At 57.6% G+C, this 24698-nt stretch overlaps 1 protein-coding gene across 5 annotated transcripts in view; it reads left to right on the forward strand.

Moving 5' to 3' along the window:
- Positions 1-255: 255 nt before the first annotated feature.
- The window catches only part of SHANK3 (SH3 and multiple ankyrin repeat domains 3), a 48379-nt gene continuing 23936 nt past the window's right edge, over positions 256-24698 (forward strand). For 4 of the 5 annotated variants that reach the window (XM_084880059.1, XM_084880061.1, XM_084880063.1 and 1 more), the window contains exons 1-18: positions 256-371; positions 1486-2061; positions 2338-2541; positions 3384-3455; positions 5131-5239; positions 5312-5463; positions 5548-5715; positions 5871-5987; positions 6307-6384; positions 7186-7252; positions 12514-12793; positions 15583-15785; positions 16743-16856; positions 21894-21969; positions 22249-22331; positions 22818-22942; positions 23044-23176; positions 24104-24184. In XM_084880059.1, coding sequence (XP_084736185.1) covers positions 1798-2061; positions 2338-2541; positions 3384-3455; positions 5131-5239; positions 5312-5463; positions 5548-5715; positions 5871-5987; positions 6307-6384; positions 7186-7252; positions 12514-12793; positions 15583-15785; positions 16743-16856; positions 21894-21969; positions 22249-22331; positions 22818-22942; positions 23044-23176; positions 24104-24184 — 2326 coding nt within the window. In that variant the 5' untranslated portion in view covers positions 256-371; positions 1486-1797. Of the gene's footprint in view, positions 372-1097; positions 1174-1485; positions 2062-2337; positions 2542-3383; positions 3456-5130; positions 5240-5311; positions 5464-5547; positions 5716-5870; positions 5988-6306; positions 6385-7185; positions 7253-12513; positions 12794-15582; positions 15786-16742; positions 16857-21893; positions 21970-22248; positions 22332-22817; positions 22943-23043; positions 23177-24103; positions 24185-24698 lie in introns of all 5 variants that reach the window. The other variant, XM_084880060.1, reaches the window with a different exon arrangement.

The raw sequence follows: 24698 nt of genomic DNA on the forward strand, positions 1-24698 counted from the left end.
AACTTGGGGAGGGAGGAAGTGGGAAGGGGCAGGAAGATGGAGACACAGAGCACCGGAAACAGTAGTTTCCTCTCTCCAGGGCTGGGCCAGGAAATCCAAACTCTCATGCTTCCCAAGGTGCTTCCTGCAGATAAGTGGGCTTCCAACCGCCCCTTCCTGCTCCCGACTTTCCCCGCCCTTCCCATCCTGCTCCAGGCCTCAGGGGACCCTCAGCTCCCTCACTCAGGCCAGGCCAGTGGCCTTGGGAAGAGCCTGGACAGGGAGGTGGGAGGTCTGGGCATCCTGGGGCCACGGTTCCGGGCAGGGAGTGTCTGCTGAGAAAGCGGGACCAGACAGACTCACAGACTGCGCTGGAGGCTCAGCTCTGCCGGGTCAGTGGAACCTGGGGGTCAGAGATTTTCCCTAAAGTGGGGTGGCTGGGGGTGGAGAGAGCCCTCAGGGGGTAGAGCTGGCCCTTGGGAAGCGGCCCTGCCTGGGGAGGAGGGGCCCAGAGGCTGCCCTGGAGGCAGAGGGACGGGCATGGGCGGTGGTGGGAGGCCGTGGTGGCTGTGTGGGGAGCGGGCTGCTCTTGGAGGGAATGTCAAACACTTCCGCGTGGGGTGAGGGTGTTTCCAGGTTGCCATGGGGAGGGGCCGGGAGGTGTTCTGTGTGTGGGTTCATTCAAGTTATTCCTGGGAGCTCAGGGAACCCAGGGCTGCGCCTGGCGAAGGCGGGGGCGGCCGAGGTCAGCGCGTTTACTCCGGGCGCCAGGGGTGCCCCACGTTGGCGGGCTGTGAGGTTCCCATGCGGTGAGGGTTTGCACTGTGCCTTCTCAGGGGGTGCGCGGCTCTGCTGGGAGGCGCAGGGCCGTGCTTTTGGGAGTCCTGGGAGTCAGGAGGTATTCCTCTGGGGCGCAGGGATGTGACGACGTTCAGGGGCCCCGGGGTGCAGCGTTTGGACGCCCGGGGCAGTTCCGTGGGCCCTGAGGATGGGGGGCCGGCAGGCTCCGCGGGGTGGTGGTGCCGGAGCGAGTTCTTCCCTGCGCTCCCGCTCCTCCACCCACTCGCCACCCCGCCCGCGTTGCCAAGACAACGGGAAAAACTAAAATTCTCTTCCAGCCGCAGGTGGAGTCTCGTAGCGCCCCCTCCCCTAGCCCTTCCTCACAGGTCGCACCTCCATCCTGCCGTCGCTAAGGTGACGGGGAGGGGGCGTCGGGCGAACCTGGGCCTGGAGCGGGCGGGGGACGAGGGGCCTGAGTCCGGTGCGAGCTCCCTGAACGCGGTGGCCATCGGGGGGCCGTGGGGAGCCTGGCTCAGGAGCGCATAGGCCCGACCCCGCCCGAGGTCCCGCCGTCGGACCGGGCCCAGGGCGGGCTCCGTACCTGCCGGTCCCTGGCCTCCGGCGGGCGGGGCGGGGTGGGAGGTCGGAGAGGGGGCGCAGCCGCTCCGGACACTAATTCCCCGGTTTTCTCTCTCCCGCCCTCCCTCGCCCCGTGCCCCTCCCCAGCTCCAGGACCCTCCTCGCCGCCTCTCCCTCGAGGTCCGCGGAGGCTCGCGGCGCAGGAGCCACTCCCAACGCCCAGCCCAGGGCTCCCCACGCGGCAGCCCCGGGTCCCCGCCCGCTGGTGCCCCCTCCGCACGAACCCTCCCACTCGCCAGGACCCTCCCAGGCTCCCGCCCCGCCCCGCCCCGGGCTGGCCCCGAGCCCTCCCGCCCCCGCCCCGGCGCAGCCCCCCGGCCGCCCCCGCTTCCCTCCGGCGCAGGCCCCCTCCCCCTGCCGCCCCCGCCCCCGGGAAGCAGCGCCGCGGAGCCCGGGCCCATGCAGCTGAGCCGCGCCGCCGCCGCCCCTGCGGAACCCTCGGCGCCGCCGTCCCCCGCGTCGGCCCCGGCCCCCTCCGGCCCCCTCCCGCACAGCGCGACCGACGGGGCCCTGGCGGGGGGCGAGGGGGGGCCGGGGCGCCGCGTGGAGCCCCCGAGCGCCCCGTTCCCGGCCGCGAGCAGCCCCGGCCCCGGCGCGGGGATGGACGGCCCCGGGGCCGGCGCCGTGGTCGTGCGCGTCGGCATCCCGGACCTGCAGCAGACGGTGAGCCCGCCGGCCCCGCCGCCCCCGCCCCCGCCGTGCTCTCCGCGCTGGGCGCGGGGACCCCGGCCGCGGCTACTCACCCCTCCCCCGCCGCCTCGGAGGGACCCTCCCCAGCGCCCGGGGCGGGGCCCCGGGAAGCACCGCCCTGGGGCGGGCGGGGCGTTGCCGGTGGCCGTGGAGGCGCGGGTCCGCAGCGTGGGCTCCCGAGTCCCGGCTTCCCGCGGGGAGCCCGGGGCCCGGTGGCCGCGCTGCGCTCACGAGCCCGCTCCGCCGCAGAAGTGCCTGCGCCTGGACCCGGCCGCGCCCGTGTGGGCCGCCAAGCAGCGCGTGCTCTGCGCGCTCAACCACAGCCTCCAGGACGCGCTCAACTACGGCCTCTTCCAGCCGCCCTCCCGGGGCCGCGCGGGCAAGTTCCTGGACGAGGAGCGGCTGCTGCAGGAGTACCCGCCGAACCTGGACACGCCCCTGCCCTACCTGGAGGTGAGCGGCGGGCGGGCCGGTGCAGCCCGGGCGGGAGGAGGGCGCGCGTGGTGGGCTTCGCCGAGGCGTGAGCAGTTGGTGTGGGAGCCGGGCTTTGTGTGCGGGAGGGCAGGAGCGATGTGAATTGTGTGTGCGGTGCGTGCGGCGAGCCGTGTGAGGCGTGTGTGCAGGGAGCCGTGTGCCGGGCCTGCTGTCAGCAGCGTGTGCGGTGGGAGCCCAGAGCGTGGTTCCAAGGATTGGGGTGCGAACAGGGGTGCGCCCAGAGTGTGTGTGGAGTAAGCCAGCGTGTAGTCTGTGTGTCGTCAGCCCTCTCCCTGGAGTTTGTGAAGCAAACCTAAGCCTTCCTCATTTGCTCACCCATTTATTCTGTAAAGGCCATCAGTGCCCTGGTAGCCATGGGGCACAGACACGTGGTTTGGGAGGAGGGATGCCAAGTGCAGTGAGCAATGCAATAAGCATTATGGTAGCTGAGCTCCAAGTTGGCTTGGCCTCTGGTGGCCCAGGGTCAGTTCTGCTCAGAGAGTGGGTGTCAGGGAAGGGAAGCCTGAATCCAGGTCTTGGAAGAGGACTGGGTTTTCCAGGGAATTCTGGGGACGGGAATGAGACAGAAAGCCCATTGCAGGCCACGGACAGCTAGGTGAGGCGTGTGTCGCTCTTAGCTTGGTTGGCTATGTGCCCATGGTGGTGGGGAGCGGGTCTGCGTGGCTGGCGGGAGGGGTTCTGTGCTGAGGGGGATGATCCGCATGAGGCCTGAGCCCCAGAGGTAAGCAGGACTTGGTTTTGTGCCTGCGTTCACTCAGCCCAGGTGAGTGCCTTTCCCTGCCTTTTCTTTACCTGAACAGTTTCGATACAAGAGGCGAGTTTATGCCCAGAACCTCATCGATGATAAGCAGTTTGCCAAGCTTCACACGAAGGTAAGGAGGCAGCCACACAGCTTCGGCTCAGCCTATTTTGCCCAGAGCCGGGGTTGGGGGTGGAGGGCTGGGCAGACTCCAGGCATCCCGGGTCTGGGATAGGTGGTCTGGGGCTGGGTTCTGGTTGGATCAGACCCTCTGGCCCATCCTGGCTCAGGAGGATGGAGTGCGATGGGATATGTGCTTTATGGAGAACCTGGAGTGGGGGAGGGGAGAGAAGCGAACAAGCACCACCATTTGGGGGGTGGGGGGGAGAAGGATCACTCTGTGGTCACCTGGCTGGGCACTTGGAATTGGGCATCTCATCAGTTTCCTCCAGGAAGGGACTACCACCCATTGGCACAGGGAGATACTGAGTCTTGAGCCATTTAGTGACTTGCTCACAGCTGTATAGCCAGTGAAGCTGGGGCTGAACCCAGATCTGGCTGACTCTGGGGCTTGTGCTCCGGCACACCTGTGGGTCACTACCAGGTGCCATTGCTAGGGGCACCTTGCTGCTTCCTCTGAATGCTGGGGGGCAGGGTGGTGCTGAAGGCCCTCCTCACAGGTGGACCACAGAGCTCCCACCTCAGGTTCCCGTGAGCCAGGGAACGTTTGCTTGCTGGACACTTCTCTGGAGCCTGGATGAGGGATTTGAGCCCCAGTGACCCCTCTGTGACCTTGGAGCCTCTATGCCAGACTCCTCTGCTGCCCAGAACAGCGACCTGACTCTGGCTGCAGAGACTCTTGTGGCCCCTTTGTGGCCCTGTTACCCTGGTTCTTCCCATGGTTACGTCTCCTCCAAAGCTGTCCCACAGGATAGGAGTGACTCCTTTTTCTAAAAAATATATTTTTATTGATTTCAGAGGGGAAAGGAGAGGGAAAGAGAGAGAGAGAAGCATCAATGATGAGAGAGAATCATTGATCGTCTGCCTCCTGCACATTCAACACTGGGGATTGAGCCTGCAACCTGGGCATGTGCCCTGACCAGGGATCAAACCTCGACCTCCTGGTTCGTAGGTTGATGCTCAACCACTGAGCCATGCTGGCCAGTTGACACTGGTGTCTCTTGCTCTTCAGCGAGCCCTACTTGTTTTTAGGATGAGTTTCAACCTCATACCACAGCCTTGTGTCTCTGCCTGCCTGGGCTCCAGCTGCCCCACCCTGACACCACTCACCCTGGATCCGGCTGAGGTCTCTCCCTCAGTCGTCCTGAGCAACCCGAGGAGGCCACCTCCTGTGGTGTGGTCCCTGTGCTGCCCTGTCCATTTCCGGTGTGCCTGCATGTTTCCAGCCAGGCACCTGCCTGCGCGTGAAGCTTCTGTAGCAGCAGGGACTCGGGGGCTTCATGCAGGGTGGAGTGACATGAAAGGCAGGAGAGGTCCTGGCACAAGTAGGCCCACCTGCGGGTGGAGAAGCTCCTGGGAGGTCTGCCAGGGGGCGAGCGCATGTGGAATATGGACCAGGGAAGAAACAGGCCACCTTGGAACCTCTGACAGAACCCTGATGAGGATGGGGGTGAGGGTGGGCTGGTCCCTGCCTGGGTGGCCTTGTGGCACTAGGACCAGGCGAGGGGCTGGGGCAGCATGGATGCTTGCCAGGACCAGGACCAGGCTTGAGTCTGGCTGTTTGAAAGTGGGTGACAGCCAATGATGGTGGTTGTGATGGGGCTAACCAGGATGGCCGGGTGTTCCAGGCGAACTTGAAGAAGTTCATGGACTACGTCCAGCTACACAGCACAGACAAGGTAGCCCGCCTGCTGGACAAGGGGCTAGACCCCAATTTCCACGACCCTGACTCAGGAGGTGAGGAGCAGTGGGGGAGGGGCATGGTGCTGGAGTGGCCGGCACGTAACCTTCCTCTGTCCCTGAACCCAGAGTGTCCCCTGAGTCTTGCGGCACAGCTGGACAATGCCACGGACCTGCTGAAGGTGCTGAGGAACGGTGGGGCCCACCTGGACTTCCGCACACGCGATGGGCTCACTGCCGTGCACTGTGCCACGCGCCAGCGGAATGCGGCGGCTTTGACGGTTGGTACCGGCGGGGCGGGGCATGTGGACCAAGATGGGGAGGAAGTTGTGTCCAGCGTGAAGACTGAGGCTCCTCGCCCTCAGACCCTGCTGGACCTGGGCGCTTCACCTGACTACAAGGACAGCCGTGGCTTGACGCCCTTGTACCACAGCGCCCTGGGGGGCGGGGACGCCCTCTGCTGTGAGCTGCTCCTCCACGACCATGCTCAGCTGGGGACCACTGATGAGAACGGCTGGCAGGAGATCCACCAGGTGGGCAGGGAGCCCTGTCGAGGGGTGAGGTCCTGGGCTCTGTCGGGAGTAGGGGCATTTCCAGCTCTCTCTGTAGGAGTTGGGATTCTCGCCCGTGTAAGCGTGGGGGTACCGGGCTTGGTCAGAGGCACAGCAGCACCCCCCTCTTCCCTTAGGCCTGCCGCTTTGGGCACGTGCAGCACCTGGAGCACCTGCTGTTCTACGGCGCTGACATGGGGGCCCAGAACGCCTCGGGGAACACAGCCCTGCACATCTGTGCTCTCTACAACCAGGTGTGACTGTAGGTGTACACGTGTGTGTGGGTACGGGTGATCCCGTGCAGTGACTACATGTGTGTACACGTCTGATCTGGTGTCCCTCCAGGCGTGCTTGTTTTGCGTCTGCAGTGAGCAGTGGCCCTGCAGGCCTACGGGTGCATGTCTATTTCCTGAACACACGTGTGTTCTGAACCACAGGTGTGCATTGTGTGCATCTGGGCCTTCTGGGCCAGGTGGGACCTCCTGCCCTGCTTGTCTCATGCCATGCACGTATGCTCTGAATGTGTGGGAGTGTGCTGTCACCCCATGACCCTCACTCCCACGCTGCCGACAGGAGAGCTGTGCTCGTGTCCTGCTTTTTCGTGGCGCCAACAAAGATGTCCGCAATTACAACAGCCAGACGGCCTTTCAGGTACTGGAGTGCGCAGGAATGAGAGGCTGCCCCCGGGGTGTCTGTCTCTTTGTGGCTAGACCTCTCTGGATCTTGGTTCTTCCCTGAGGCAATCTCCCCCGCTCTTCCGTGGGTGGGGTGGGGACCGGGTGGCCAGCAGCGGGAGACTGGCTCATGGGGGTGGTCACCGTGGATGGTGAACTCTCACTTTCTGGGACAGGAGGGTCAGAGGGCTCTGGGGCCAGGGGAAAACAGGTGTGGGCCTGCCCTTCCAGAGACAGGAGGGTGCAGAGGTGACATGGGTCAGAGGGGTGGTCCCAGCTCCTGACTAATTTAGGCATGTTTCTGAGTCCTTTCTCTGGCCGGGTTTGATTCTTGGCACCTGGATGACTAGCTGGAGGGGTGTCCATCTTGCCTGAAATGTGTGGGAGGAGTTGGGGACCACGGAGAAAGCTGAGAGCAGATCAGGCCACTGCGCTGTCCAGCAGGTGCTGAGATAGCTGAGGGGCGAGGGAAGGGCAGAGAGAGGGTAACAGGAGGGAGGCAGTGGGGAGCCATGGCTAAGACAGGAAAGGTGGTGTGTGGAGGGACCATTGAGAGAATAGGTGGAGTGACCGGCACACCCCTGTTTGCTCAGGACTCTCCTGGTTTCAGCTGTGTCCCAGGATATCTCTCAGTCCTGGGCAGACTGGTGGGAGGGTTAGGCGGGGGCAGGGTCTGAGCCTGGGGCCACCAACCACCAAAGACAGGAGCCCCAGGAGCCACTGGGGCCAGGGATGGGGATTGTGATGTGGCTGAGCCTCTCCCGTCCTCCCACCCCAGGTGGCCATCATTGCGGGGAACTTTGAACTGGCGGAGGTCATCAAGACCCACAAAGACTCGGATGTCGGTGAGTTCTGCCCATCCCAGGTCCATGTTAAAGGTGGGTTTGTGGGGGTTGTCTGGGGTCAGTGGGAACGTGACAAGGGAGCCCTCATGCCCTGAGCCTCTTCTTCCAGCCCTCGTTGGCAGCTGTGCTCCATTCCGTGAGTCCATCTGTGGCCCCTGCAGGGCTGGGAAACGGACTGAGGGAAGGGAATGGCCTGTGCAGAGTGGACAGAGGGTCAGGGTCAAGATCAAGGGTATGGTTAGGTTGGGGCTGTTGATTGGGGCCAATGGTGGGTTTAGGGATCCACTGAGGTTGAGAGGGGGTTGAACTTAGGGTCAAGGCTCAATTTCCCATTAGGTCAAGTTAAGGGCTAGCCGGGAGTATGGGACCATGGCTGTGAGCCCCTGCCCACAGCAAGAATGCAATTCATTGGCAGGGTCACATCAGTGTGATGCAAGCACACAAGGCCAGGTGTGTGAGTGACTTGTGGTCCCAGAAGAAAAATCAGACATGCCATCTAGTCTCTACTTCAGGCAGGCAGGCGCTCCAGCAGCCTCAGGGAGGTCCCCTCCACCGCCCCCCCGCCCCATCCCCACCCTCCATCCCCCAGCCTCTAGAGCTGTGGGTTGGCCTGGGATCTGTCCTAGGAACTCTGCTACACTTCTCTGGGGTAGAGAGTCTGGGGCTGCAGGAATGGGTGGGCCTCCTCTTCAAGGAAGAGTATTTTCTGGCCAGAGGCCACCCCTCCAGGTACCTGGCCACATGGGGGCTCCCCTCTTGGCTCCCATGTGTCCTGGTTGGCACGGCTTTTCTGCCCATGGCTCTCTTTGAAACACAGACTCCCAGGCTCCCTTTCTGCCCTGAGTGACAGTGAGTAGCAGAGAGCCAGGGCTGGTCTTAGTAAGGTTAGGGCCCTTCTCGGTTATAATGTAAAGTTAATGTCAAGTCTGGAATTGAATTTTGGACTGGGGTTGAGATTAAGGCCAAGTTCACCTTTAAGGACCTTTCTCTGTAGGGTCTCCCCTGAGTAGACCTCCCAGCAGTAAGGCTCGCTTATGGACCCCTGATGCCTGAGCAGGGCTGGGACCATGGTAATGGGTAGTGGGTCCTGGGTGTAAGCGGGTCCAGGGCAGCAGTGTCCATCCGCTGAGTGAAGTAGTGTCAGGTGAGACTCTGGCTGACAGAGAGCTGTGCTGAGGTTGGAGGTGTGTTGGGGGCAGGAGATGCCTCAGTCTGGCTGGGCCTGAGCTTGCAGAGGTTGTTAGCCTGGGAGGACCTGGGCCCATGGATGTGTGGAGTCTCTTTTCGGCTTGTGGTCCTCTAACTGTGGGAAAGGTGCTTAGGGCCTCTGTGCTTTTGTTTCTCTTAAGCAAAAATGATCTTTTACTGTTATTTGCACCCACTTCTCACCTCTGACCTCATTGGGATTTGGTTCTGTGGGTCTGGACTCTGGCCATGGCCTCAGTCCAGCTGATGGGGGAGGAGGCTTGCCTGAGCCAAGCCGAGCGGCAGGAGGGCCCCAGTTGACTCTCATTTTAGTGGCGTGGACAGAGATGCTCGGGATCCAGGGGGCACCTTTATGGCAGCTGACTGCCTGGCCGACCCAAGGTGCACTCTCTGGTTGGGGTTAGAAGTGCCATAGGTGGGTCCAGGTATGGGGCCAGCATCTATATCACTTAGGCCGGTGGTGATTGTCTCTGTCGCTGCTCACCCGTTCCTGCTCACTTGTCACATGTACACTTGGATGATACAGCCACAGGCGAATGTAGTCATGAGTATTTGCTATAAACCCTGTTGTTATCTAACTTACTCTCAGTACCACACCCTCCATGAGTGATTATTAGTTCACGTTTACAGAAGGGGAAACTGAGTCACAGCGGGTAAACGGCAGAGCCTATCTTCAGACCTGGGCCATCCAGGGGTCTGTCCCCCTAACTCCCTCTGCACACATCCACTCCAAGGACCCTTCCTCAGTGACAGATACAAGTTGCCATGTCCTTCTCAGCGCGGGGACCTGGGTGGGGCTTCACACAGAGGAGCTGCAGGAGTCTGCCAGGCTGGGGCCTGTCACCTTCTGGGGACAGAACACTTGAGGCCTCTTGGCAGCCCCACCTGCCCCTCTAGACTGCCAGGCCTGAAACAGGACCCTGGCCTGGGAGCAGCCACTTTCAGACCCACGTCCCGCACCAACCACGCGCACACTCAGGCACGTGTCCACATGGGCTTGTGTCCCCCAGTGCTCTGAAGGTGCACTAGGGAGGTCCCCACCCACTCTCAGGTCACATCTTCTCACCTGATCACCTCTGACTCAGTGGGCCTGGATGGAGCCCGAGATTCCGGATTTCTAAGGAGCTCCAGCTCAAGGTGAGCCTGCTGGTCCGTAGCCCACACTTCGTCACGTCACAGAAGTCTAGAACAGGGCTTGGCAAATGATGCCCTGCATGCCAAATGCAGTCCCAATCAACATTTCTTTGTTTTTAAATTCAGGCTTTAAAATTGAGGATTTAAATTTCATTTAAAATTAAATTCACATAACATAAAATTAACTATTTTAAATTAAATAATTCAGTGGTATTTAGTACATGCACAATGTTATACAACCAATTCTATTGAATTCCAAAACATTTTTATCACCCCAAAGAAAACCCTATATAACTAAGCAATTATTCCACGTTCTCATCTTTCAACCCATGTCAGCCACTAATATATTTTTGGCCTGTATGGATTTACCATTCTGGATATTTCATATAAATAGAATCAGACTATGTAACTCTTGGTCTGGCTTCTTCCCACTCAACGCATCTTCAAGCTTTATTCAGATTGTAGAAAGCATCACAGTTTAATTCCTTTTTATGGCTGAATAGTATTTTCTTATTTGTATATGTGACTTCTTGTTTATCCATTCATCCTTGGGTGGACACTTGGGTTGTTTCTACCTTTTGGCTATTGTAAGTAGTGCTGCTATGAACATGTGTGAAAAGTATTTGCTTGAGTACCTGTTTTCAGTTGTTTTGGGGTATATACTTAGGAGTGGAATTGCTGGATCATATGATAATTCTGCATTTAACTTTTTGAGGAACAGCTAAATTGTTTTCCACCATTTTACAATTCCACCAGGAATGTGTGAGGGTTCTAAATTCTTCAGGTTCTCACCAAAATGTGTTGTCAATTTTTTTTTTTATTTTTTTTTTTAATATGGCTATTCTAGTCTGAGTGAAATGACATCTCATTGAGGGTTTCCAGTTGCATTTCCCTGATGGCTGATGGTGCTGAGCATCTTTTCATTGGCCACTTGTATTCTTGTTTGAAGTGTTTGTTCAAGTCCTTTGCTCAGTTTTTAATTACTCATAGAATGAATTAGGAAGTGTTCCTTCCTCTTCAATTTTTAGGAAGAGTTTGAGAAGGATTGGAGTTAATTCTTTAAATGTTTGGTAGAAGTAATCAATAATGTTATCTGATACTGGACTTTTCTTCGTTGGGAGATTTGTAATTACTGATCCAATCTCTTGGCTTGTTATAGGCCTTTTTAGATTTTCTCTTTCTTCTGCAGTCAGTTTTGGAAATTTGTCTATCTCGTCTAGCTTATCTAATTCGTTGGCATATAATTGTCCATAGCATTTTTTCATATTCCTTTTTAATTCTCTAAGATTGGTACTAATGCCTCACATTTTATTTCTGATTTTAGTTACATGTGTCCATCTTTTTTTCTTCTTCCTCAGTCTAGCTAAGGTTTGATTTTGTTGATATTTTCAAAGAAATAGCTTTGGTTTCATTGATTCTCTCTGTATTTCTATTCTTTATTTCATTTACTATCTCTGTCCAACCTTTATTATTTCTTTCCGTCTGCTAGCTTTGTGTTTGGTTTGCTTCTCTTTTTTCTAGTTCCTTAAGATATGTAATTAAGATATTGATTTTTGAGACTTCTATCCTTTTTAAACATAGGTGTTTTCGGCTACAAATTTCCCTCATAGCATAGCTTTTGCTGAATCTCTTAAGTTTTGGTATGTTGTATTTTTGTTTTCATTTTCACAAAGTATATGCTAATTTTCCTTGTGATTTCTCTTTTGACACATTGGATGTTTAAGATTGTGTTGTTTAATTTTCACAAATTTGTGAACTTTCTTTTTTTCCTGTATTTGATTTCTAGTTTCATTGTGATTGGAAAAGGTACTTTGTCTGATTTCAGTTATGAAATTTATTGAGACTTGCTTTGGTCTGTCCTGAGGAATGTTCTATGTATATTTGAGAAGAATGTGTTCTGCTGTTGGTTTGTGGAGTGTCCCCCACCTTCCCCCCTCTGTTTTCTCCATATATATATCTTGTTAGGTCTCTTGGTTCAAGTCTTTTATGTCTTTATTGATCATCTCTAAATGTTCTATCCATTATTGAAAGTAGGTATTAAAGTCTTAAGCATTATTATAGAACTATTTATCCAAATGTGTCAATGTTTATTTCCTATTTTTGTTTGATACTCTGTTGTTTGATGAATATATGTTAATAATTGTTAATCTATTTATGAATTGACACTTTTATCAACATAATGTCCTTTGTCTCTTGTAACACTTTTTAAGTCTATTTTGTCTGATATGAATACAGCTACATAGCTCTCTTGGTTTTGGTTTCTATTTACATGAAATATCTTCCTTTATCCTTTTACTTTAAACCTGCTTGTGTCTTTGGATCTGAGGTAATTCTTTTGTAAATAGCATGTAGTTGGACCATGTTTTCTGAATCCTCATCTGGTTTTTAAATAAAGTTTTATTGGAACTCAGCCACAGCCCATTTGCTTCTATGTTTGTGGCTATTTTTGTGCTGCGGCGGTGGCAGTGTTGGGTCCTGCAACAGAGGCAGTGTGGCTTATGAAGCTTGAAACGGCGACTGGTTCTTGACAGAAGTTTGCCAGCCCCTGGCCTAGATGCTCCCTTACAGTCTCCTGGTGGGATAACTCCATGGCCCGTGCAGCAGCACCTGGTGAGATTTGTCACCAAATATGTGGCCTTTTCTGTCTCCCCTGAAACGAGCCGTTCTGAGAGCAGCTCTAAGCATCTCCCAGAGCTCACCTGGCTGATGGGAAGACCAGGCTTCTGCCCCTGAAGCTCCAATTACAGGCAGTTTGGAATGTGGCCCCTGTGGGAGCTTCGGGGTAGCCAGCTCTCCTGGTTTGCCCGGGACTGAGGCAGTTCGTGGGACACAGGATTTTTAGTTCTAAAATCTGAAACCAGGACAAGTTGGCCACCCTGTCTGGCTGCCCAGAGCCTCACCTATGTGCTCCCCACCCCCAGTACCATTTAGGGAAACCCCCAGCTATGCAAAGCGGCGGCGGCTGGCCGGCCCCAGTGGCTTGGCCTCCCCACGGCCCCTGCAGCGCTCAGCCAGTGACATCAACCTGAAGGGTGAGGTGCAGCCGGCAGCCTCCCCTGGACCCTCGCTGCGCAGCCTCCCCCACCAGCTGCTGCTCCAGCGGCTGCAGGAGGAGAAAGACAAAGACCGGGACCATGATGGTGACAAAGAGAACGACGTCGATGGCACTGAAGCAGGCAGGGGCAGCCAGAGCAACATCAGGTAGGAGGGTATGGGAGGCCCTGGCGAGGTCTGGGTGGATGGGTACCAGGGCCCAAGCTGGGAGGAGCCAGCATGGCGCGAGGGGGAGGGGGGGGGGCCGGGAGCCGCCTTGGACAGGTCAGCCAACCCCTCTGTGCTTGGGGTTCTCATCAGTAAGGTAGGACTACTCCTACCTAAGTCGTTTTCGTCTGGAAGCCTTCTGAACCTGGTGAGAGGTCCCTATGAGAAGCCCCTGGCCCACAGTGCCCCCAGCCGCTGCTGGTGAAAGCATTTCTCCTGCCTGCACCTACAGGGCAAGAACCATCGTTCCTTTTTTTTAATCCTCATTGGAGGGCATATTTTTATTGATTTTAGAGAAAAAGGAAGGGAGATAGAGGAAAACATCGACGTGAGAGAGAAGCATTGATGGGTTGCCTGCAACCTTTGGTGTACGGGAAGATGCTCCAACCATCTGAGCCAGCCACACTGGCCAGGGCAGGAGCCATTGTTCTAGCTTCTCAGTTTTCCCAGAGCAGGTTGTAGGGAAGGTACTTGCAAAACACTGTTGAGTGTATCACACAAACAGCTGTTTTCACAATGACAGCTGGGTTCCATTGTCTAGCTTAACCTTGACCCTGCACAAGGCTGTTCTCTGTCAGTGCCATTTTACGGATGAGGGTCCTGACACTCAGGTGGGGTGGGTGATTTGTCCAAAGTCACAGAGCTAGGAAGCACGTAGATCCAATTCCCAAACTTCCTAAGCTTGTGCTCAGCAGAGGGCGTGGGGTGCAGCAGGAGCTTATAAAACCCACTTTATCACCTGTCATTCTCCCTGCTCATGTAGCCTTGATTTGTGATGCCTGCTCTGTCTGTGTCCTTGCCCAGACTTCAAGGCTGCCTGTTCTGCCCCAAGTCATCTCAGTTCTCCCTGAAGCCTTTGCATGTCCCGTGGTTTGTTTTTTTTTAAGGGTGGGATAGTCCAGTGGCTAAAACGGGTGGGGAATGTCCAGCCCACAGGCTGTACAAGGCCTGAGAAATCATTTGGTCTGGCCCTGCCATGGCATTGGGGTGAGTTAATGAGATGTTTGACCAAGTACAGCAGGCTAATTTTTAAGTTGGTCATTTTGTATGGCCTGCAAATGATGTTATAAACATCCAAATGGTTCTTGGCAGAAAGAAAGTTCCCCACCCCTGGGCTGGAAGAACAAACTTCTGGCTGTTTACATTTTGCAGAGGGTCGTTCCTGCTTGGAGCTGTGTGGATGCCCTGCTTTCATTGATCTTTTGTGTGTTCCTCGCCTTTTAACAAACACAAAAGCAAGACCTGCTATGTGTGGGGCACCAGCAAACTGCTTTGTGGGGGACGCCAGAATTATTAGTGTTATTTTTCTACAAACATTTAGCTGGTGCCTAGGGTGGTGGAAGTGGTGGAAGCCAATAGCAGGAAGGTCTTAGGAGGACAGTGACAGCTGAGGCCCAGGGCTAAGAAGCAGTGAGGTGGTCAGGGATCCAAGTAAGGGGGCTGCCCTGAGTGGCCAGAAGGGGCTGAAGAAGTTTGGTGAACCTGAAGGGAAGAGGGTCTTTGTGTGTGTGTGTGGGGGGGGTGGGGGGTGGGGAGGGGGTGTCACCTTTGGTCCAAGGAGAGAAAGTGGCTTTTGAGCTGAGATGGGGTGGGGCGGGTGGGGGAGGGAGGTGGTGGCTCCCCTGGCGTCCCATGTTGGCAGAGCCTGGAAGGGAGCCCCTAGCCCCGGAGAGATCGAGATCGCAACAGCATCACAGGGCAGAGGAGAGGGGGTTGTGGCTGAGAGACAGTAGCAAGGGCTGGAATAGCATGATTAGAATACTGAGGTGTTAAAAACGCCACCATACACAGAGGAGGGAAAGGAAGGTACCCATGTGTGTGGCTGGGCTGTGACTACTTCTCAGTCCCAGAGAGCTCCCACTACTGGTTGAGGATGTGGATCCGGCCTGCCTAGGTTCTAGGGAGCCAGTGCAGGCTTTTGAACAGGACGAAGGTGGAGGACCCCACCGCGGCTTCACGCTCGGTGCCCAGCGGGGGACAGCACTCCGGGAGTGTGCTTGGGCCTCAGGGCAGTATCCAAAGAGTAGAGGACCCAGGTGGAGGGGGATTAAGGCGCACGATGCATGGCAGCCAACGGTCAGAGTGTGAGGAGGCCAAGGCCAGAGCAGCGGGTAGGAGCGGGGCGGGGGAGGGGGGGGGAGTGCGCAGACCCGCGGGGCGAGGGGGGAAGAGGGGCGCCTGTGGCTGGGAGGTAACCTTCATAGCGCCCAGCCTGCCCCAGCTCCCACCTGGCCGCTCCGGCTGGTCTCGCCGCCCCTTCCCCGCTCTCCTCCGCCCGACCTTCCGCCCTCCGCCCTCCGCGCACCGCAGTCCCCTCGCTCTGGTCTCCCCGTGGGGGCGCGCGAGGGGCCGCGGAGAGCGGGGGAGGGCCGGCCGCCGCCGCCCGCAGAGGGAGGAGCCGCGCGGGGAGGCGGGGCGCGGAGCGGCGGCATGGAGCGAGCCCGGCGCGCCCGGGAGCGCAGCCCCGCGGCCCCCGAGCCCTGAGCGGGCGCGGCTCGTGCGCTGGCGGGAGCGGGCCGGGCGCGGCGGCGCGGCCCATGGAGCGGCCCCGGGCCGGGCCCCCGGCGGGCGGGCGGGCGGCGGCGGGCGGCGGGCGGCGGGCGCTGCGGCGGCGGCTGCGGTGAGGCCGGCGGCGGGGCCGGGCCGCGCGCCATGGAGGCCCCGGGCGCCGGCTTCGCGTGCCCGCTGCCCCCCGGGATCGCGTCCGTCACCTACGTGTTCGTCTACAGCCCGAGCGGGCCCGGCGGCCCCGGCGGCCCCGGCCCCGCGCCCGGCCCCGGCCCGGCGCCCCCCGCGCCCCCCGCGCCGCCGCCCCGCGGCCCGAAGCGGAAACTTTACAGCGCTGTCCCCGGCCGCAAGTTCATCGCCGTGAAGGCGCACAGCCCGCAGGGCGAGGGCGAGATCCCGCTGCACCGCGGCGAGGCCGTGAAGGGTGAGGGGCGCGGGGGGCGGGGTCGGTGCCCCGCGGTCTGGAGGGGCTGATGCCATTTGGGGTCTCCCTGGGCACTGGAGCCACGGCGCTCATTATGGGATGCATCTGCCACGGGGGACCCCTGTGTCGCCGTGAAGGGCTCCGTGTCCGGGAGGGGTCTGTGTGGATGGGGTTCCTGTCCCTCCATCGCGATGGGCTCCTCTAGTCGTGGGGTGTTCTGGTCACAGGGGCTGGTGTCATTGGGGTTCTCTGTGTTCGAAGGACCCCATCCCATTACAGACTCCCTGTGGTTATGGGGTTTCGTGTCACTTCTGGGACTTCTTGCCTGGGAACCCTTGTGCTCTGTGGGGAACCTGTGCCCGGTGGGTGATGTCTGTGACAATGATGTGGGTATCTGTGTATGAGGAGGGTTTCTGGCACGGGGCTTCCTCTGTTCTGGGGAACCCTGTGCCACACGACGGGCTTCTCTTAGTCTGGGGTTCTCTGCCATCATCGGGGCCCTGTCTTCGTGGGTGCCCTATGCCAGGGGAGCCTGGGGAGGAACCAGTCCTGAGGGTCAGCCTGCCTGGTCCATCTGTGGCCCAATCCCCTGGCCAAAGCAGTGACCCTGCCCTCTGGTCAGTGACCCTGGGGTGGTGACAGCAAGGATGGAATGGGAGGAGAGGGGTCACCTGGTGGCCCCTGCCTCAGCCGCCTGTCCCCCGCGAGTGTGTCCATCTGTGTCTCTCTGTCCCCCACATGCCCGTCCTGTGCTGTGCCCATCTGTTCGTTTTTCTTCCGCGTGGATCCCGAAATCTTTCCAGGGAAAACGCCAGGAGGATGAAGGAAGGGGAGGGAGGAAGGGTGATGGGTGGGTGGGAGAACCTGAGCCTGAGGTGGTGGTGGGAGCGGTGGGGGAGGTGTGGGTCCCTGCGGCCCTGCTCTGCCTGACAGCCTTTCTGGCCTCTGTCCCCCCAGTGCTCAGCATTGGGGAGGGCGGTTTCTGGGAGGGGACCGTGAAAGGCCGCACGGGCTGGTTCCCGGCCGACTGCGTGGAGGAGGTGCAGATGAGACAGTATGATACACGGCATGGTGAGTGACCCCCACGTCCCCTGGGCTGCTCCCTCGGTCCCCTGTGGCCTTTCTCAGAGCTGAATACATGTGGACATTCAGGGAAAAGTTAAGGGTAAACTCAAACACACATTCAATATGGACGCAAACTTGTGTGCACAGCAGACACATGGCACACACACACCCTGCACATACTTACAGACACTTCACGGTAGTGGAGGCATGCGTGCTATGCCCACAGGACATACATGTATGAGCATGCACCTGTGTGGTCCCACATGTGCCCCCCAGTGACCATATAACTAGCCAGCCCTAACAGAAATACTGGGTGCTTGGAGTGCGTGGTTCCTGCGTGGCTGGCAGACAAGGAATGAGGTCATTGTGAGGAGGGAGACGTCTTTCCAAAGTGGACAGATTGTCCAGGTGGGCAGGGCAGGGAGGCCTGGATCCGCCAAGAGGAAATGAGGCCAGTTGGGCCCAGAGGGGCTGTTATGGGTGCCCTGCAGCCAGGCAGGCTGAGGGCAGCAGGTGGGATGGTCTTGGCCTCCAGGAAGGACCCCTCTGGGTACTGTGATCCGAGGCCCTTTGGAGGCCCCAGGCCAGGGCAGCTGCACAGCTAGGGAATCAGTAGCCTTGCAAGGAGCACTCAGAGGGCCCAGGAGGCTCCCAGACCCACGAGCGTTCTTTCTGGCTTGGAGAGACCTCTCCTGAGTGGTGGCCAGTGGTGATCACCATGGTATCTCTGGACCCAGGGCTCAGGCCTCTTTTGTCTGCATAGGACTTGGGCTCTGGGGGGCTGTGCCCTCTTAGCCTGGGTTGAGAATTTCCCAAGGGAAGCCTGCCCCGAGGTAGCCTGGACTCCTGCCGCTTGTGGAATGTGGCCTCTGACCTGCTCCTGAGCAGGTGCCTTCTCCTGTTTGTTCGGCTCTTCCCTGCCTTTTCCTCATGGCTCTCCAGGTGGCTGGGAGTGTGGCAGGGATGCGACCCTCTATTGTGTGCCTGTGGGGGTAGGTGGGGCAGCTCTTCAGTGAGGAAAGCTTTCAGAGTTTGGGGCCTGGGTGCAAACCTGATGGGGGGGAGAGGGAGGAGGGGGCCTCCAGATGTGTTGAGTTTGGAGTGGTCTGTGCGCTCCCACGGGGTGAGCAGTGAGGGCTCTGGTTTGAGAACTGTGTGGCTCCAGGACAGCTGGACTTAAGGCTGCGGCTGGGGAGGGTGGGAGGGAGGTCTGGACTGGAGCTGGAATTGGAGAATAGCATATGTTTATTAGGTGTTTATTGGCGTGTGTTGGATCTTGTCTTGGGAGCTGGGATCACAGAGGCCGGCTCTCTGGCTGGAGAGGAGCAGGCAGCGCAGTGGTTTCACGTTTGTGTGTGGCTGAAACACAGTGTTAATACAAGATGCTCGCGGGGTTGCCTGAGGAGTCAGGGCTTCGAAGCAGAGGTGTTTGAGCTGAGCCTTGAAGGATGACCAGGAGTCCTCTGGATGGTCAGCTGATGGTGGCGGGAGCAGAGCCCATCTGCGTGTACTGGCGTCTGGCATGCTCTGAGCAGCGTCCTGGTGCTGGCTGTGGTTTCAAGCACTTCACATATAGAAACCGGTTCCCTTGTCCCAGCAGGTCCTGGAGGGGGGACAGCGGATGTTGGTCCCTTTCTAGGAGGGCCTGTTCCATGGCCTGGGAGCAGCCTCGTTTATGACACAGGCAGTGGCTGCAGGGTCTGTGCTGTGGCCAGCACAGTTCATGGGCCCTGGGTGGGTGATATCCGAGTGTGCAGTGAGGGGTGGCAGGGTTAGAGTGGGGATGTGAGGCCCTTTAGGTGGCTGTGTCTCCAGGGGGAGGACAGTGGATTGGAGTTTGTGGCAGGGTGGCAGGAGGAGATGGGGTGCTATCTTGAGTGTGCAGGTCACTCATGGTTAATGTGAGGACCAGGCAGGGCAGTTGGAGGTGGGTGAGGAGGTGGGTGGGGTGGGCTGAAGTCTTGGGAAGGGAGAGAGCACACAGTAGTACCTTGCTGCAGGAACTGTTGGCCTCTGGGCAACTACAGGGCTCCTAGATGGGATAGCTGTGGGGTTTGTCACCCAAAAGAATGTCAGAAGGTACCTGGGTAGACGGGAGCATTCCTGGGTGGGCAGAGGGAGAGAGGCCTGTGGAGTCTGCCTGCTGGGAGGGGCGGAGTAACTCTGTCCTCGGTGCAGGCCGGGCCTGCCAGCGCTCTGGGCAGAGTCTGATCTGGGACCCAAGGTTGGGTTGTGCCAGAGGCCAGAGGCAGCCCAGGAATGGGAACCTGCTTCCAACAGGCCCAGATCCAAAGAAAGATCTGTTTCTGAGACTGGAGTAGGGACAGAGAGAGACTTAGAGGCCAAGAAGGGGACACCATGCCAACACATGGGGGCTAGGCTGATGCCAGGAGTCAGCAGAGGGGGTGCCTCCTGCAGCCACTGAGCTGTGACAGGGAGAAGGTGAGGCGAAGCCCTGTTTGTTCAGAGGCTGATTTGTAGGACACCTGGAAGGCTGTGGCTCTGGCAGCTGTCCTCCCCTTCCTCCCTTCCTCTCTCCCTCCTTCTCTCCCTCCCTACCCAGTACTTGGGAGGGGGGTGGTCATGCTGCATGTTTTCACTTCAGCTGGCTTCTGCTATGTGTCTGATTAATGAAACTGGAAAATGAATTTGTGTTATATAATAAATACAATTTGGTTGACAAAGTCTAAAAATGGGAGGCTAGTGAACTGAGGAATTTGGGTCCTTTTACAGGCAGGCATGAGGGACATGTCTAAAGTTGGGTCAATGTGAGAAGGGTGTGGTGGAGGCAAGGAGAAGCAGTGATGAGGCCTGGCCTGCTCTGGCCTTGCAATGCAGGATGGTGAGTGCATGGTGTCCGAGGAGGTCTCTGTCAGGATGGGCAGTGTGTGCAAGGAGGGGAGAAAAGAACAGATCAGTGCTTGGGAGGATGCCAGGGTGATAAACCTAGGGGCCCCACAGGGTGAATTTCCCTTCTCTATACGGAGAGCCTGGAAGGGGACCATCAGAGTACTGAACATCACACAAGTACTTGCCTATACTTGCCTTGACATGTGCATTAAGAGGGGCTCTTTCTTTTCTGTTTTCTCTACTCATATCCTTTATCCTTTGACTCACCCATTCATCCTGCCATCTCTACCCATCTATCAACCCACCCAGATCACCCCGTGCACCCAACCCTCCTTCCTTTCATTCATCCATCCATTTTTCCATTCATCCATCCATCCATCCATCCATCTCTCCACTTGTTTATCCATTTATCCATTCATCTATCCATCTGTTTATTTGTCAATCCATTTGTCCATCCATCATTCATCTGTCCATTAATCCATCCACCCTCTCATCCATCTGTTCATCCATTCGTCCACCCATCCTTCCATCCATCCACCAATCTAGTTATCCCCTGTCCATCAAACCACTCAGTCCATCTACCCATTTGTTTATGCATCGGTTACCCTTGACTCCTCCACCCATCCCTCCTGCTCTCTGTCCCTCCTTCCATCTATTTCTTGTTCCATCCCTCCTTTCCTCTATCCATCATATACTCATTCGTCCACCTACCCACCCAGTTGTTCACTCCTCTATCCTTCTAGTTATCAAGGTGCTAGGATCACAGAAATAAATGAGAGCTCGCAATTAGTGGAAAAGATAGGTCATCAAAAATCATAGGGCCCTAGCTGGTTTGGCCCAGTGGATAGATCATCAGTCTGCAGACTGAAGGCTCCCAGTTTTGATTCTGGCCAAGGGCACATACCCGGGTTGCGGGCTCAATCCCCAGTGTGGGGCATGCAGGAGGCAGCCGATCAGTGATTATCAATCATAATGATGTTCAGTCTCTTTCTCCCTCTCCCTTCTTCCTTGAAATAAATAAAAACACATTTTAAAAAATCATAGGTTCTCATTTGATCTCATTTCCTACCCTAAGTGCCCACCTCCGGGAAACCTTTACCCATGCAATCCATGGTCGCTGCCTCATGGCCTGTGCTTTTGCTCAACTGTCTGTTCCTGGGGAGGCCTTGAGGTGACCACCCACCCATCCACCCATCTTTACATCCATCTCTCCCTCCATCACCCTAGAACCGTGAACTTTCTCTGTAATCCATTCCTGCATCCTCTTAACATTTATCAGCATCTGACATGTTATGTATATATGTATTTCTTGTCTGCTCTCTCTCTTCGAAAGAATTGTAAACTCTGCTGTATTTTCAGAGGCCTAAAACAATGATAGAGAATGAGGGAGGAGTTGAGGGATGAAAGGTGAGTGGCAGTGAAACCATCTGGGGGAACAGCTTGGAGGCAGAGGTGCGAGGTGGTTTGGGAGCAGAAAATCTGGTTCATGGGCAGCTGGAGAAGTGAGCCTGGAGTAGGGAGGTGCAGGTTTGCAGGGGATCAGGGAGGCCGGGATGGGGCAGTAGTTGTGAGGGACGCCGAGATCAAGAGTATAGGTGGGACAAAACTCTGTGATGTAGTGACATCAGGGAAGGGACCAGCTCCCACATCTGGACTTGGTGTGCACTCAGAGGCTGGACCTGGAGCAAGGCACCCCATGAGATTGAGCATCAGTGGGCCGTGTGAGGGGTTCAGTGAAGACACAGTGCCGCTTCCATGGCAGTGCATGTGGGCATGTAGCATGACTCATATAGGCACATGACTGGACACACACAGAGACATGCATATGCATAAGCACATGTGAGCACAGCACTTAGATGTGACTATGGGCCACACGCATGTGCCTCACACATGAACATTTTTGCTGGTAGCTCCGGGCTCCGGTTCTCTGTGGATGGCCCTGGCCTTGTCCAGTCTGCCATGTGCATGGTGGAGAGATGACCCACAGCCCCTGTCCTGTTCTGAAACCTGATCCCAGAGGCCAGAATTTCCCACATGGTCCACTCTGGCCTCGGATTTGCCTCCCTCCCCCACTTCCATGTGGCACAACCAGTCCAGGGGGTATGGGCAGAGGCTGGTGACCACTGTGGTTGAGGGGCTGTTCAGGCCACTTGGAGGATATGACCCTCCTTCAGCAACTGAAACTCTCCTCAGAAACCCGGGAGGACCGGACGAAGCGACTTTTCCGCCACTACACAGTGGGCTCCTACGACAGCCTCACCTCTCACAGGTATCGCAGGGCAGCTGGGCAGGTGGGCAGGTGGGCACGCATGTAAGTGGGACGTTAAATGTAAAGGGGGGCTGAAAGCTGGTCGGAGAGGCCTGGGTGATGAGGAAGGAGGAGGGAGCGGTGGTGCCCAGCCCCTTGTCTTCTGCCCTCCCAGGTCAGTCCAAGGGCAACCCTCCAGGGTGGGTCCTGTCTGAGGGATCCTTTTTGGGGCATGTGTGAGGGTCAGCTTGGCAAGTGTGTTAGGCCTCTCTTCACCCCATCCCTGCTTTCCTCCACCAGCGATTATGTCATTGATGACAAGGTGGCCATCCTGCAGAAACGGGACCACGAGGGTTTTGGTTTCGTGCTTCGGGGAGCCAAAGGTAATGAAGGGTTGGGGACTGGGGTGTCAGGCTGGCAGGGTCTGCAGACGGTTTGGGGCTTCTGTTCTGCCCCTCTGCTCTCCTGCCTGCCCCTGCTCCTGCCCCTGGTGTCACCCCATTCCCTATCCAGCCCCCCCCCCCCCCCCTTGACCCTCTGCTGTGACTGTACTCTCCGTCTGGAATGTCTCAGTACAGGGCAGGGACTCCTCCTCCTTGTGGACGTCCAAGATTGCTGCTCTAGTGTGCCTGACCCAGTGGGGGCCTCTCTGGTGGGGGTGAGAGGGGAGTTTCTCAGAGCGATGCACCCTGGATTCCCGAATTGGCTCTTGTCCTGGGTGGTGTCTACCCACTGCCCAGCCCAGGGCGCTCTGTCTGGTTTCATCTGTTGAGCTGGTTTCACCACTCTTGGGCTGTTGCTGTGTGACAGCCGCCTCTACCTGGACACACTAGTGAAGCCCCTCCCTAACGCCCCGCCCACCCCTGCAGCAGAGACCCCCATCGAGGAGTTCACCCCCACACCGGCCTTCCCTGCACTTCAGTACCTCGAGTCTGTGGATGTGGAGGGCGTGGCCTGGAGGGCTGGGCTGCGCACGGGAGACTTCCTCATCGAGGTGAGGCTCATCCTTACCTGTGCATCTAGGTGGGTGCTGACCTCTGAGCTCTGAGGAGGACACACCTGGACCCCACCCACCCACCTACCTGTCTGTCCCAGGTGAACGGGGTGAACGTGGTGAAGGTTGGACACAAGCAGGTGGTGGCGCTGATCCGCCAGGGCGGGAACCGTCTTGTCATGAAGGTTGTGTCAGTGACAAGGAAGCCGGAAGAAGACGGGGCTCGGCGCAGAGGTGAGGAGTCAGGCTTCAGATCTCTGTGCCCCGACTCTCCGCTATGGCTCCTGACCTTAGACCTTTGACCCCAGACCCATGTTTCTCTGCCCATTCCCTGACCCAAGACTACTGACATCAGATGTCTGAACCCAAGTGAAATGCCCCATTTGTGAATTTGGTGGTTTCCCAGCCCTTGCTGTTAGACTGGCCTCCTGGCCTCCAGTCTGTAACCCCTGACCACAGGCTGCCCTCCTCAGATCCCCGCCCTCTGCTTCCTGGCATCCCCCAGCCCCTGGTGTGGAAGAGCCCTCCTTTCCTGCACTGCCAGCAGCTGCCTGGAGGCCGGGGTTGCCATAGCAACTGTGAGGTTGACGCTGCCTTCCGCTCATTGTCGGAGGGAAGGGGGAGGTGGCACCTGAGGGAAGAGGAAGAGCGTCTTCTCCCTGCGCGATGTCGCGGTTCAGCCTGGGCCTAGGAGGCTTTGTTGGCCGGGCCCAGCCCAGGCCATGCCTTGGCTGACCACACCAGAGTCCTCTGAAGGGCAGCGGCTTCCAGGACCTGGGAGAGCCCTGGAGCAGCTAGAGTCCTGCCTGCTGGGGACCCCTCCCAACCCCCACGCCATGGCTCTGGCACTCCTTGCTCAGCCTTCAGAGGCTAAAGGGTGGGCACTCAGGCTGGAGCTGGCCAGCACCCTGACCCCTCCTGGGGCTCTTGACCACCTCCTGAGGCCCCTGGCCAGCCTGGCTCTCAGCACCCCCTGAGCTCCCAGCACCATGAAGAAGTTTGCGTCCAGCCGCAGCCTGAACAAGATCCTGGCACAATGTGACACGTCCTCACGGGAGTACGAGGAGATCCAGGCGGTGGAGCGCAAGTGGCACTTGCACCTGGCCACGCCGCGCTGCCTGCTGCTGGACAGGAGGTCCAAGGCCTCCCTCTTCTTTGCAGCCCCACAGCCCCCCAAGAGGGCCCCCAGCACCACACTGACCCTGCGTTCCAAGTCCATGACGGCTGAGCTTGAGGAACTTGGTGAGTGGTGGGGGCGGGAGGTTGCGGGCAGCCCAGGGTGAGTGGCCAGGCGGAGTGAGCTGAGGTCAAAGCCAGGCAGAGGGAGAGAGGGCAGGAAGGACAGATAGATGTATGAAGAGGTCTAAGGTAAATGGGTGGGTACTGGAATAGTGGGGTGATGAGGGGCAGACATGTGGATGGCATGAGGGCCGGGGGGCTGGGTGACAGGGCTGGAGATGGATATGGGACCACCAGATGGTGGCGGGAGCAGAGCCTGGCCCACCAGTGTGTCTGCATGTGTGTGCATGTGCTGCCTGTGGCTCTCCAGTCTGACTTTACTCCTTTGTTTCACCCACATGAGAAAAGGGCAGGAGTCCAGGCCCTGGGCTCTGCCCGGGCTTTGCTGGCACTGGCTGTGTGACTTTTGCATCTATTTTACCCTCTCAGCACCGGCTCACTCGCTGGTTGAGCCGAGTAATTACAGTGAGTGGCTGACCTAGCAGGGCTGTGTGTACCTCACTGCTTCATTGATGGG

The sequence above is a fragment of the Pipistrellus hanaki genome (genome assembly GCF_964339955.1).
Source record: "Pipistrellus hanaki genome assembly, chromosome: 3".
Taxonomy (NCBI): Eukaryota; Metazoa; Chordata; class Mammalia; order Chiroptera; family Vespertilionidae; genus Pipistrellus; species Pipistrellus hanaki.